Here is a 14000-nt window from a genome sequence, read left to right on the forward strand (position 1 = left end):
TCCTTTCATCAGATCCATCTGGTTGGAAAATGAAAGCACAGAACATGCCTGCATATTTCAAAATAAGAACTAAGGAGACTCCTTCAAATTTTAGTTCTCAACTACAGTAGACGTTTGAAAGTACATCTCATGTCATTTTTAGTTTTTGCTGCTAGTGTTAAGATTTCTGAGACAGGATCAACTTTGATCATGCCAGCATGATTACATGAGTAGAGAAAATAAAATCAGATCCCTCCAAAGGGAATCTGATAAAACTACTACTATAAAATATACAAGATTAAAGAAGCAGGGGACAAAGAGAGATGGCTCAGTAGTTAACAGCACTGTTTACTCTTCCAGAAAGCCAAAGTCGATCCCCAGGACCCAAATAGCAATTCACGACTGCCTGTAACTCCAATTCCAGAAGAACTTAATGTTTTCTTCTGTCCTTCACACACAGTGCATAGACATTCATGCAGATGAAGTAGCCATATACATAAAATTTCTTAAATAATATAAAAAGTGAGGAAAACATTTCATGGACAAAGAGGGTGAACCACATCTAAAAATTTCAAAAAGTGTAATTTAAACAGTTATTCCCTAGCTGATGTTTCTCTAGTATTCAACAACTCGAGAAATTAGGCTAGAGTTACGTATGGCACGTTTTTGTTTCTTGAGACGATCATCTCACTATGAGGTCCACACTAGTCTGGATCCTCTGAGCTCAACTTCTTAACTAATTGGGGTAGAGGAATGTGGTCCATCTTCCAGTTTCAGATAGTTTCTTAGTGCCATTGAAATAAGTTCTATATTAATGAAAGACATAAAACTCTATGGGCGCTAACCCTTTCAGCTTACACCTCCATGTTTAACTCTCCTTTTCTCCTGCCTTGCTGAACATTCAGGTCTGGCATGCTGAGCTTTCTCTTACTTACAACCATTCACACATTAGCAGTTATCTCCTCTGGTTAGAACCTTCTACTCTAATTACATGTCCCTGTGCTCTGGCTAATTCTCACCGTTCTCAGTCTAAGTACAACTGGCACTTTCTTGGGAATTTCCATCTTGACTTGTGAACTAGGTTATATCTCCCTGCTATGTGAATCCAAAGCATCCTGCAGGGCCTTACAAAAATCAAGCCTGAAGCACAATAATATTCAAAAAATTGTGGATAACAAATGAAAGAGATGCATGCAGAGAAATGATGCCCTAAAATGCAAATGGGGCTGAATTGCCACTCAACGGGTAGAAGAGAACCTCCCCTGGACCTCAGCAATTCTACACAGAAAGCTATCATACACACACAGGTGTGAGGTCTGTTCTACATGCTTCCAAAGGAGACAAACTGTCCTTCAGCATGGCTGCAGTGTGTGGCACCATGTTAGATACAGAACAGGGGCTTACTTTAGTAAGCGAATTGCATGGCTGAAGCCATCACCTTCCACTTGCACTCCTTGATGTGGTATCTCCAGGTTGGACAACTGGAAAGAGAAAAAGGACAGTATTATTAAACTGTTCATTTTACAAAAGAAAGTAGCTTTTCTCTACACCTTAATCTATTTTCATCCCATCTGTTCTAAGGCAGCCTTTCTCAAATTGACAAGTTATAAGGAATGAGCACTGTTATCATTAGACTTCCGTGGAACTTATAGCAAGGCAACTGCAAGTCAAAGGAGCTTGAGATTCTCTAGCTTAAATCTGCACAGTAGACAAATCTTCAAAATTCAGGAGATAAACCCATTTTTGCTACAAGCTAAAAGTAATCCAGAATCAGTTATAGTGGTTCCAAACAAAGCAACTAAGAACTAAGACTGGTATTATTTGTGATTCTACTGTTTGATCAAAAAGAAACTTAAGTCAGGCAAATGTAGACTGAAACTCATTCAGTGGAAGATAGGAAGGCATGTCAGAAGGTCCTCTGATTGAGCAAAGAAATGCTTGACCTCAGCAAATAAAGGTAAGTCTTCTATAATGGAAGTTTTACATACCCTATTTCAACAATGATTTAAATGTTTGTCTAGCCCTACTTTGAGGTCCAGGAAGAACGTAAGTATAGAAACTAGCTAATGACCAAATAAATAAGAGAAGTTCAGACTAAAAAATAAAAGCTCAAAAAATGGCTTTCCATCAATAAAGAGAGAAAAACTGCAAGTAAGATTACCCATAGCTATTCAAAGCACACGGTACATATTATAATACCCTTCTCATAGAAGAGAAAGTAGGAAGCACACTTGGAACTCATTGGTACAGGAGATCACTTCCTAAATATAACCCCAGTAGCACTGACACTTAAGAGCAACAATTAACAAATGGAACCTCCTGAAACTGAGAAGCTTCCATAAAGCAAAGGACACAGTCAACAAGACAAAACAGCAGACGACAGAATGGGGAAAGATCTTCACCAACCCCAATTTGGACAGAGGGCTGATCTCCAAATATACAAAGAACTCAAGAAATTGGTCATCAAAAGAACAAATAATCCAATAAAAAAAATGGGGTATAGACCTAAACAGAGAACTCTCAACAGAGGAATCTAAAATGGCTGAAAGACACTTAAGGAAATGTTCAACATCCTTAGCCATCAGAGTAATACAAATCAAAACAACTCTGAGATTCTATATTACACCTGTAAGAATGGCCAAGATCAAAAACACTGATGACAACTTATGCTGGAAAGGATGTGGAGTAAAAGGAACACACTTCCATCACTGGTGGGAGTGCAAACTAGTACTTCCGCTTTAGATTTCAGTACGGCAATTTCTAAAAAAATTAGGAAACAACCTACTTCAAGAACTAGCAAAAAAAAAAAAAAAGAACTAGCAATACCACTTTTGGGTATATATCCAAAGGATGCTCAATTGTACCACAAGGACATGTGCTCAACTATGTTTATAGCATCATTGTTTGTCATAGCCAGAATCTGGAAACAACCTAAATGCCTCTTGACCGAAGAATGGATAAGGAAAATGTGGTACATTTACACAATAGAGTACTACACAGCAGAAAAAAATAATGGCATCTTGAAATTTGCAGACAAATGGATGGATCTAGAAAGCATCATGTTGAGTGAGGTAACCCAAACACCAGAAAGACAAATATCATATATACTCACTCATAAGTGGCTTTTAGAAGAAAGCAAAGAAAAACCAGACTACAATTCACAATTCCAGAGAACCTAGACAACAAAGAGGACCCTAAAGAGAGACATACATTAATCTACATGGTAAGTAGAAAAAGATAAGATCTCCTGAGTAAATTGGAAGCATGGGGACCATGGGAGAGGGTAGACAGGGAGAGGAGAAGAAAGGAGGGAAGCAAGGAAAAATATATAGCGCAATAAAAACAATAAAAAAGAAATTAAAAAAAGAGCACTGGTTGCTTTTCCAAGTGATACAAGCTCAATTCCCAGCACCACATGGCAGCTAGGGGATAAAGGACCCTCACACAAACATACATGCAGGCAAAACACCAATGTACAAACATACACATAGAAGCAATAATAAAAAATAGAGGTTGCAGCAGGCATAATGGTATATGACTGTAATCCTAGTACAGGAAAGTAGAAGCACAAACACAAAAAATTATGAGTTCATCCTTAGCTACATAGCAAGTTCAAGGACAGCCTAGAGAACATGAGACCCTTCAAAAAACAAGAGAAAACAAACAGACTGGTTACCTCCCTTTACATTCATATGTGGGGATCATGGTAGGTATCACAAAACCATTTTTTTTTACTGGTATTTTGCCTGCAGGCATGTCTATGTGAAGGTGCCAGGTACCCAGGAGCTGAAGTCACAAACAGTGGTAAGCTGCCATGTGGGTGCTGGGAACCAAACCCAGGTCCTCTAGAAGAGTAGCCAGTGCAATTAGCAGCTGAGCCATCTCTTCAATCCCTACAATATTAGTAAAGGAAATTGACTCTGCATCAGCCAACTGCTTCTTCCATAATACCAAAGTAAACATTTAACTTAATATTTTTATGACTTACTTCTCAAAAATAAGTCTAGTAATATTAGTATTCAAACAGCACGTATTACTTTATAAATTCAACAAAGAGATATGCTTTATTAAATAGTCATTTCTAGTAGACTTAAACAATGTTCCTACTATGAAGTAGAAGACATCAATTCTTACAAGTTGTCTACTTTCAGCTGGGCAGTGGTGGCACACACTTTTACTCCTAGCACTCGGGAGGCAGAGGCAGGCGGATCTCTGTGAGTTCAAGGCCAGCCTGATCTATAAGAACTAGTTCTAGGACAGTTATGGCTGTTACACAAAGAAACCCTGTCTCGAAAAATAACCAAAATAAAAAAAAAACAAAAAACAAACAAAAAAAACCAAGTAAAGTTATCTATTTTCTTTAATTGGGAAGAATTTAATCTCCATTATCTAAGGAGAAGAATATGAGCTGATGGATTGGGAGACAAAAGAGCTTGTGTGTACCCGAGACCAATTCTCCAGCTGGAAACACAACTGGAAAATTCTGAACTTACCTCCAATCGAAGTCCTACAAATGGCATGTTGGTGTCACACATAGCGACAAAATGAGCTAGAACTTTATTGAAGGCACACATTTCTCCTGTTCGTTTGGCTTTCTTGCATTCTACTGGACATGGGTCATCAGACAACTAGAAATTAAAAATTTTTTAACTGTGTACAAAATTACAATTCACCAAGGCAAATAAAGCTCTACAACAAAGCTCAGGGTTAACACAAAAAATAAGACCTGTCAACACAGGCACATTGAGCAAATCATAACCCAGACACAAGTAACATAGTAGATACTTATCTTATGTTTAGCAAGTTGGTTTTTATGAAATTATCAATTAAGAATTAAAAGAAAAGCATTTGGTCAAATTTAGTAGTATGCACCTGTAATTCTAGTACTCAGGAAACAGAAGGATTTTAAATTTGAGGCCAGTCCAGGGTTAAAAAGAAAAGTAAAATGAAAAACAAAAGGAAAATAAAATGAAAGAAACCTATCTGAAAAAAGGGGGGTGGTGGAAATGTAGCTCAGAGTGCTTACCTAGAGTACACAAAGCCCCCCATTTCTAACACCACCACCCTACCCTCAAAAAAGAAGAAATATTTTTAAGAAAATGTGGGTAACTGTTTCACTGCTGCCCTATACCTCTGTTTAAGAATAATGAAACTAAGTGTAGTACACTTGGTAATTGTGAGGCAGGCGCTGGAGGGTGTCAATTTAGAAGCAAAAATTAGTAACATAAGACATCACAGACCAGCCAAATCTACACAGGAAGATCATATCTCAAAAATAAAAAAGGCAACCGGGCGTGATGGTGTATTCCTTTAATTTCAGCACTCAGGAAGACAGAGACATGCATATCTTTGAAATTGGAGCCTAGCCTAGTCTACAGAGCCAGCTCTCCCAGATAGCCGGTGCTATACAGAGAAACTGTCTCAAAAAACAAAACAGGAAGTTCGCCCTTTTGTCTGCAGGGTCCTTCAACCTCCAAGAGTCCTGTCCCTGTGCTGAGGACAGATCGAACCTTCATTTGGCAATGGATGGAGATAGAGACAGAGACCCACATTAGAGCACTGGACTGAGCTCCCAAGGTCCAAATGAGGAGCTGAAGGAGGGAGAACATGAGCAAGGAAGTCAGGACTGCGAGGGGTGTGCCCACCCACTGATGCCGTGGGGTTGATCTAATAGGAGCTCACCAAGACCAGCTGAACTGGGACTGATGGAGCATGTGATCAAACCGGACTCTCTGAACATGTTGGACAAGGAGGGATGACTGAGAAGCCAAGGACAATGGCACTGGGTTTTGATCCTACTGCATGTACTGGTGTTGTGAGAGCCTAGCCTGTTTGGATGCTCACCTTCCTAGACCTGGATGGAGAGGGGAGGACCTTGGACTTCCCACAGGGCAGGAAACCCTGACTGCTCTTTGGATTGGAGGGGGAAGGAGAGGGGAGTGGGGGGAGGGGGAGGGAGAGGGGGAGTGCGGGAGGGGGAGGGAAGTGGGAGGAGGTGGAAATTTTTAATAATAATAATAATAATAATAATAATAATAATAATAAGGAAAATATAAATAAATAAATAAAGCAGTAATATAAAAAATTTTTAAAAATAAAATAAAATGAAGCCGGGCAGTGGTGGCACACGTCTTTAATTCCAGCACTCAGGAGGCAAAGGCAGGCAGATCTCTGTGAGTTCAAGGCCAGCCTAGTCTACAAGAGCTAGTTCCAGGACAGGCTCAAAAGCTACAGAAAAATCCCTGTCCCCAAAACAACAAAAATAAGTAAATAAATAGATGGATGGATGAAATGGGATGAGGATTGCAAAAACATTAATATAAATAACTTCTAACTTCTATGTGACCATACCTTGTGCTTGGTACCCGTTCCGGTCTGTTTCCCAGTCTTTGTATAGGAAATCAAGTCCTGGATGTTGTCCTTGAATTGCTGCAGCAGCAGTGCCATGACAGGGCTGTCTTCACGATCTGGAGTACTCACAGACATGAAGTAGTACTTGTACGATAGTTGAGTGGGTTTATTGGGAACCTCAAGCATTTCCACAACCTAAAATGATCCAAATCAGAAGGAAGTAAGCCCTAGTAGAATAAGAACCAGAGTACATTCTCCATCTTATATCAAGTGGAGTTTGGAATTATTTTTTAAAAAATTAAGAAAAAAAATATTTTTAAAAACATTCTTCGTAAGTATACGATGTGTCTTCTAAATATTAGCAGTGGGAAAAAAGAATGTAAAGAGTAAAAGTAACAATAAACACAAGAAATGAGATAAATTATTGATGCTAGTTTTGTTTTATTTTGTTTTTAGAGAAAGGATTTTGCTGTAGCTTTGGAGCTGTCCTGGAACTCACTCTGTAGACCAGGTTGGCCTCGAACTCACAGAGATCTACCTGTTTCTGCCTCCCGATTGCTGGAATTAAAGGCATGCGCAACCACCACCCAGATGGCATTCATACTTCTTATTATAAGCTGAAATAAAAATATACCTAAACCAAGTAGGTCTTCTAGAATGGTATCTATTTTCAATATCCCTTTTACCTTTCTTATCTGTAAAAAGACCCTAAAAATTCAATTACTGTGGCCAAGACAAATCAGAGAAAAAAACAACAACTACACCTCACTGGGAAACATGCAAAAATAAATTTTCACTTTTGTATGTGAGGCAGGGTCTCAGTGTAGCCCATGCTGGCCTTGAACTGCCTCCAATTCCCAAGTGCTAGAAATAAAGATGTGTTGCCACCACACCCAGCTAAACCCCAAGTTTTGAACTAAAAAATGTTGTTTGCTCTGGGGACAACATAAAAAAGAAGCAGTGCCAAAATGGAATTAACCATGCCAGTGCTATCCTAAATGCCTCTTCAGAGTACCAGTGAGGAGTCATGGGTTGTCTTTATTTTTATGAAGAATAAGGACACTGAAAAATGAAGTTTCCTGTCCAAGGTCACACACTTTGGTATTTTTTCCTAGAGGTTAAACTGTTTGTTTAAGCCTTCCTCTTAGCCACTATGGCAGCTTAGAAATGTCAGTATCTATCTAAAAAAAAGACAGAGTATGAGGACATTAAGTGGCATGATAAATCTATATACCCTTACTGAGATAGAGGGTACAACTATACACTTAACCAAAACCAGTACTTTACAAATCTCAAGTCTGAGACAGCCTTGGTGGGTCAGGCCTTTAATCCAAAGTAGTTGGGAAGTTAGGGCAGGAAGATTACAAATGAGGATCCAGAGAAAACTCAAGGTTAAGAGCACTGGTTCCAGTTCACAGCACCTATATGGCAGCTCACAACTGTCTATAACTCCAGACCCAGCTATCATACCTCTTCTTCAGTTTTCTATACACATATAGTACACAAACATACAAACATATAAAGGTTGTGTTTAAGGCTAACTTGTACAAGTTAGTGAAGCCTTGTCACAAAAAAAAAAGAGGGGTTCCGTGGTAAATCACTTGACTAGCATGTGTGAACCATGGAGTTAATCCCAGCAGCACCCACTTAATAATAAACCTCATATACTAAAAAGCACAGATTTTCATAGTATATAATTAGATCACAACAGAGGTGACCAACAAATAGAAAGGGAGAAAAAAAAGAAATTTTTTTTTGTTTTGTTTTTTTATTTTTTTCAAGATAGGGTTTCTCTGTGTATCCCTGGCTGCCCTGGCACTCACTCTGTAGACCAGACTGGCCTTGAACTCACAGAGATCCGCCTGCCTCGTCCTCCCGAGTGCTGGGATTAGAGGCGTGTGCCACCACCACTACCAGTCCTTTCCTATTTTTAATGGTCACAGTAGCAGTTAATTTTTTTCTACTTAAGTGACAAATCTAAAGGAAGTAGAGTAACCTGCAATCGGGTTTGATCTAAACCAATTTTTTGTTTTGCTACTGGGACACTGACACTAAAAGCTAGCTATTCATCGATGCTTACAAAATAAGGCCAGAAACTTAACAATATGTACCTACTTCAATTTTATTATGGGTGTGGCTGAGCCCAAAGCTCTATGAATATTTACAGTTTGGTTATTCATCATCACTAAGAAGACATGTAACACAAACAACTCAACAAAAACTAAAACCACAGATAGCCCTTCAGTACATGTCAAATCTACTTCCATACATGGGATTTTAAAATTCATAAAATGATAAAATTCATGTCAACAGTAAACTCATTAACCTACTACATCAACAGCTCAGCCAGTACCTGGTATCAATTTAAGACGGTAGATTGAAAAGGTACAATGGAAAACTTTAAAAATTCATTCCTATTCTTTAAGAAATCTTAGATTAATATTTTCAAACACCTTAGTTTTATCACAAATACTTACTTGTTGTACACAGAAACTTAAGTGTGAAAATGTACTTATGGTAAGTTCTTAAAAAATAATTCTTAACAAATTCAAAAAAGTCAAAAAATTAGAAAATGATATGAAAAAGTTCTCAAAAAAATCTAGGAAGAATGAAAATATGAAAAAGAAGGAATATGCCATCAACAAAATACAGTATGCCATCAATAAAGGAGAAAATAAAGCTACTTTTAGCCAGTCTATATTTACACAAACTCATTTAACTAAAACCAAGCTAGTATGTCTGATAACAAACTCCTCCAAATCTTCATAATAGTTACAGTTAATTGCACTCAAATGCTTGCATTTAACCAAAGAGATGCTTAGTTCCAATCAGAAACTAAGACTTCCTTGTCTATCATGAACAAAGCCTCCCCAACAACTCAGGCCTTATAATGGCAGAGGCAATAGGGAGAGACAGAGGCTATCCTACATTTCCCAGAAGAGTCTTAACTACTTTTCTGCCTTCATTCGTATCCCCTGGGTTGAAAATCCCAATATGAACATCAGACACTAAGTAAAATTCATTTATAAATGAAATTAAACAAGACAGTTTTCTGAATACATCCATACATATTAAACTTGTTCACTACCAAACACGCTTGACATACTTACAATGTAGTACTGTGGAAGGCGGGTAAGTTTAATAAACAGCTTATTCTTAGAAAGGTTTCCAATGGGATGCGTTGAATAGTTGGAAAGATACAACGTTTCAGTGGTTATTGTAGGCAGATGTTTTATAGATTGCTTGCAACGCTGTTGTCCAAGCCAAAACCTTAATTTAAAAGATAATTCACATCATAAAACCATAACTTTTTGGGTTAACTGTATGCCACTAATTTCCAAATCAAATAAAACAAAGAAAAGACATTTAGTCAATGGACACACGATGAAATCAGTAATTCATTTCGGACACACGATCAAATCAGTAATTCATTTCTACAGTTTTGTATTTGGCTTCTAATTCTACTTATAGAGTAAGAAATGTAAATTGCACTGTGAATAATTTGATGGGGGGGGGTGAAGTATAAGCCTAAGATAAAAGCTACAGAATGGCAGATTCCCAATGCTTAAAGATAACTCAAACTAAAATCAGTATCTTTCCAAAGAAACTTGAGGAGAGCTGGGAGGTGGTGGCACACACCTTTAATCCCAGCACTCAGGAGGCATAAACAGGAAGATCTCTGTGAGTTTGAGGCCAGCCTGGTCAACAGAGTGAGTTCCACGGCAGCCATGAATACACAGAGAAAACCTGTCTCAGGAATTCCACACACAAAAATACTACAAAGTGGGTAGAACACACCAGCTGTTTAGTGTCTAACAGCCCTGAAAATGTACATACATGTAAAAGTATATGGACTTAACTGGTTAGATTCAGGAATACAGATGTATATACATAAATGCATACAACAATTAGTGGGAAAAGGGAACCAGGAATTTGAAGGGGATTGGGGGGGATAAATGGGAAGGTTTGGAGGGAGTTATATTATAATATCAAAAATTAAATAAAAATTAATCTAAAGTGTTCATAAAACAAAACAAGAAACAAGAATAAAAACTATTTTTTCTCTCATCACTGTAGATGTTAGCCCCATATTTTATAAAAATTATGTGTGAAGTGCTTGGCATTAACTCCCCTCTTTCCTCCCTCCTTTTCAAGTCAGACACTGGGTTTAACTTTGATGAGTTTACTATAGTACTACTATGGATACTTATGTGACCATCCTTGTGGCTTCGATAACAAATAATCAAATATGTAAAAAAAATTATAAAGGTCTCGTTCAGACCCTTACTGGTCCACAATGAGCTAAGTAACACAAAAGAATGACTTTCATAGCAGTACAGCAATGCCAAAGAGACCAAACTATTGAGAACAAACTCGCTCCATTTACTGAATAAGGTAGAGGTCAATTTAGGAAAAAGTGCTCTCGGAAAGAACTACATGTGGTACAAATGGTGTGCTAACCATGTGCATTGGAACTGTGTCAGAATATATTACACCTTATGGGTGGGGAGTCTGAGATAAGTGAAGATTATATTACATCTTAAGGGTAGTTTGCCAATTCACACAAAAGTGAAATGGTCAGGGAGGGTTTCCTTCGGTTTCTTTTGTTTGTTTTGGAGACATGTTCTGACCATGTAGCCCAGTGAACCTATAACTCACTATGTAGATTAAACTGGTCTCAAATTCACAGATCAGAATGTCGCTATTCCAGAGTCTGAAAAATGATTTTTCATCATTAAAACCCATCTGACATTTAATCATAACTTTTAAAGGATCAATCGAAGGAATTAAGATAAACATTAAAAATGTATCATCATTTGCCTCACTTTGGGCAAGAGTTGCAAATGGATATCCATGCCATTCAAAATTCTTTGAGACTGTTATATCTACTAATGCTATTAAAAGAAAAACAAATAAGTATAAAAGGCACACATACTCGGTACAAATTAACTCACTCTCTCTGATTAGTTATATCTGCTCATCTACATATGGTACAAGCGAAAAACAAGCTCACTGCTACATTAAAAATCCTAAATAGCCAAGTGGTGGTGGCACACACTTTTAATCCCAGCGCTTGGGGGGCAGAAGCAAGTAAATCTCCTTGAGTTCAAGGCCAGCCTGAGCGACAGAGAATTCAAGGACAGTCAGAGATACACAGAGAAACCCTGTCTTGAAAAACAAAACATACAAAATTAATATTATTATACAACGTATACATGTGGAATTACTATTTCTTTTTCTTTTTCCTTTTTTCCCTGGAACAAAGTTTTACTAAGCATCCAATTCATAATTCCCCTATCTCAATATCTTGACGGTTGGGACAGGAGGTTTTTACTTACATTCCTAAACTTATTATTTCATCCTTGACTTTTTGTTATGATTCTGAGGACCAAAAAATTTCTATGTGAGCTTTATACTAATTTTCTATAAATATTTTGGATGGAAAATGTGCAGCTTCTATAATTATTTTCCTAGGATATATATGTTTGATATTATTGGAGTATATGTAACTTTGTCTCTCAATTCAATACTTTAAAAAGTGGTTTATATTTTGTATGTGAGTTGTTGGGGATTTTTGATTTGGTTTGGTCTTTTGTGGATTAGAGCCCCCTCTATATGGCTGGCCTGGAACTCAATATGGAGACCAGGTTGAATTCGAATTCAGTATATTCCTGCCTCTGCCAAATACTAGAATCAGAGGCATGTACCATGATGCTCAGCCGTTTCTTCTATTAGAATCTGGTTTTGTTGTATAATACAAAAAAAATCCTGTGAACTAGATGTTCAATATTATTAATAATTAAAGCAAAGTATGATATATTGTCACAAGGTACCTCCTTGCACCAAAGACAATAACAAGTGTTAAAAAAAAAAAAACCAAAAACAGAAACCCTCAGATGCTGACTGGCAAAGTGGCACAGCTAATTTGGAGAGCAGTTTGGGAATTTCTTTCAAAAGTCAAACATAATTTTTATTCTCTATATCAGCAATTCCACTGTTAAGTTTTGATCAAAGAGGAATGAAAATGTAAGATCACACAGGACTGTAGTTGAACAAAATGATAAAGGAAGGTCATTGGTTAAATAAAAAGAAACTGCTTGGCTCTCATTGGTTAGAGATAGGTGGGAGGAGTAAACAGAACAGAACGCTGGGAGGAAGAGGAAGTGAGCTCAGACTCCACAGCTCTTCTCTCGGGAGCAGACGCCTCAGAGAGAGAGACGCCATGCTCCTGGCTCCTGGGCAGACGCACTCGAGGAAGCTCCAACCCAGGATGGACATAGGCTAGAATCTTCCCGGTAAGCGCACCTAGCTGTGCTACATAGAATATTAGACATGGGCTAGTCCAGGTGCGAGAATTAGCCTAGAAGAGGCTAGATAGAAATGGGCCAAGCAGTGTTTAAATGAATACAGTTTGTGTGTTGTTATTTTGGGTAAAGCTAGCCGTGCGGGTGGCTGGGGTGCTGGGGACGCAGCCCCGCCGCCCGTATTACTACAGATTGGCGCCCAGACGTGTGGACAACTGAATCCACTGAAAGCCTTAGAAAGCTTGGGAAAGAGAAGAGCATGTTTTCTTGGTAGCTGCAATTTAATAGAGGCTTCCTGACTCAGCTTTAGCTGCAAAACCCTGCAGCTCATTAAGAGGTCCTGCCATGAAACACTTAAATGGTGTTGACGAAAAGCTGAACGCATGCTTTTCGGTTTTCAGCCGTAGCAGGAAAAAAGCAGCGTCGTTTAAAAATGCCAGCTTTCTGGGCTGTCCTGCCAGGGCAAACTCTGACTCTTTTACGCAGGCGGTTCGTGCGGTTTGCAAGCACAGGCTGCTGAAGCTCGCTTGATGGCAGGGACCTTGAAATGCCATAGAGTTGTGGCAGTAAACATGGCTACAGCCAGTACCTCAGCCATGAGGCTGGAAAGCTAAGGAATGGGCGACATCTAGCCAGCAAAGCCACGCCTTTAATACTACTGATATTGCTTGGTAAATTAAAGACTCGTGTGGTCAGAAAAACAGAGAGAGATACAGTAAAGAGAGATTCAAAGACAAAGAAAATTTTTAAATGGTTTACAGTGAGTTAAAAATATATTCAGACTAAAAGTTGAAGTTCTTAAAGTAACAAACAAAAAAAAGGAAGAGAGTTGTTGTGTGTGGTACACACCTTTAATCCCAACACTTGGTAGGCAGAGGGAGATTGACCTCTGTGACTTCAAGGTATGGTAGCTCACGCCTTTAATCCCAATGCCTGGGAGGCAGAGACAGGCAGATCTCTGAGAGTTCAAGGACAGCCTGGTCTACAGAGTTACTTCAGGTCAAAGATACAGAGAACCTATCTCAAAAAGCAAAAAGTTAAAAGTAAAAATAAACAAAATAGAGGTTAAAATAAAACGAACAAAGATGGAAAATACACAGAGAATCTTGATACTGTATGCTATTATGCTCTCTTTGAATTGTTTGAATGCTGAGGAAGGAGCAACAGCTGCTAAAAGATATTTGTTTATAAATGCTGATGAACTAATCCAACATAGATATTTTGATGCCTTGACATTGAAATTTGGATCTAAGGACATGATGCTTTGGAAAGGGGTTTCTTATTTTGTTTTCACAGAGGACCAGACCCTGTGGATTTCTTCTATTCCAATTTGGTATGATAGACCACGACCTCCTGAAAGGTTGC

At 38.3% G+C, this 14000-nt stretch overlaps 1 protein-coding gene across 2 annotated transcripts in view; it reads right to left on the reverse strand.

The window, feature by feature from the left end:
- Positions 1–14000, reverse strand: part of LOC121444908 (mediator of RNA polymerase II transcription subunit 14) — a 97561-nt gene that overhangs the window by 35460 nt on the left and 48101 nt on the right. For both annotated transcript variants that reach the window (XM_041646845.1, XM_041646846.1), the window contains exons 13-16: positions 9441–9600; positions 6331–6525; positions 4473–4607; positions 1384–1460 (exon numbers count right to left, since the gene is read on the reverse strand). In XM_041646845.1, coding sequence (XP_041502779.1) covers positions 1384–1460; positions 4473–4607; positions 6331–6525; positions 9441–9600 — 567 coding nt within the window. The remainder of the gene's footprint in view (positions 1–1383; positions 1461–4472; positions 4608–6330; positions 6526–9440; positions 9601–14000) is intronic.

Source organism: Microtus oregoni, unplaced genomic scaffold (genome assembly GCF_018167655.1).
Source record: "Microtus oregoni isolate MIOR12 unplaced genomic scaffold, Mior012 000147F_ref0000457, whole genome shotgun sequence".
NCBI lineage: Eukaryota > Metazoa > Chordata > Mammalia > Rodentia > Cricetidae > Microtus > Microtus oregoni.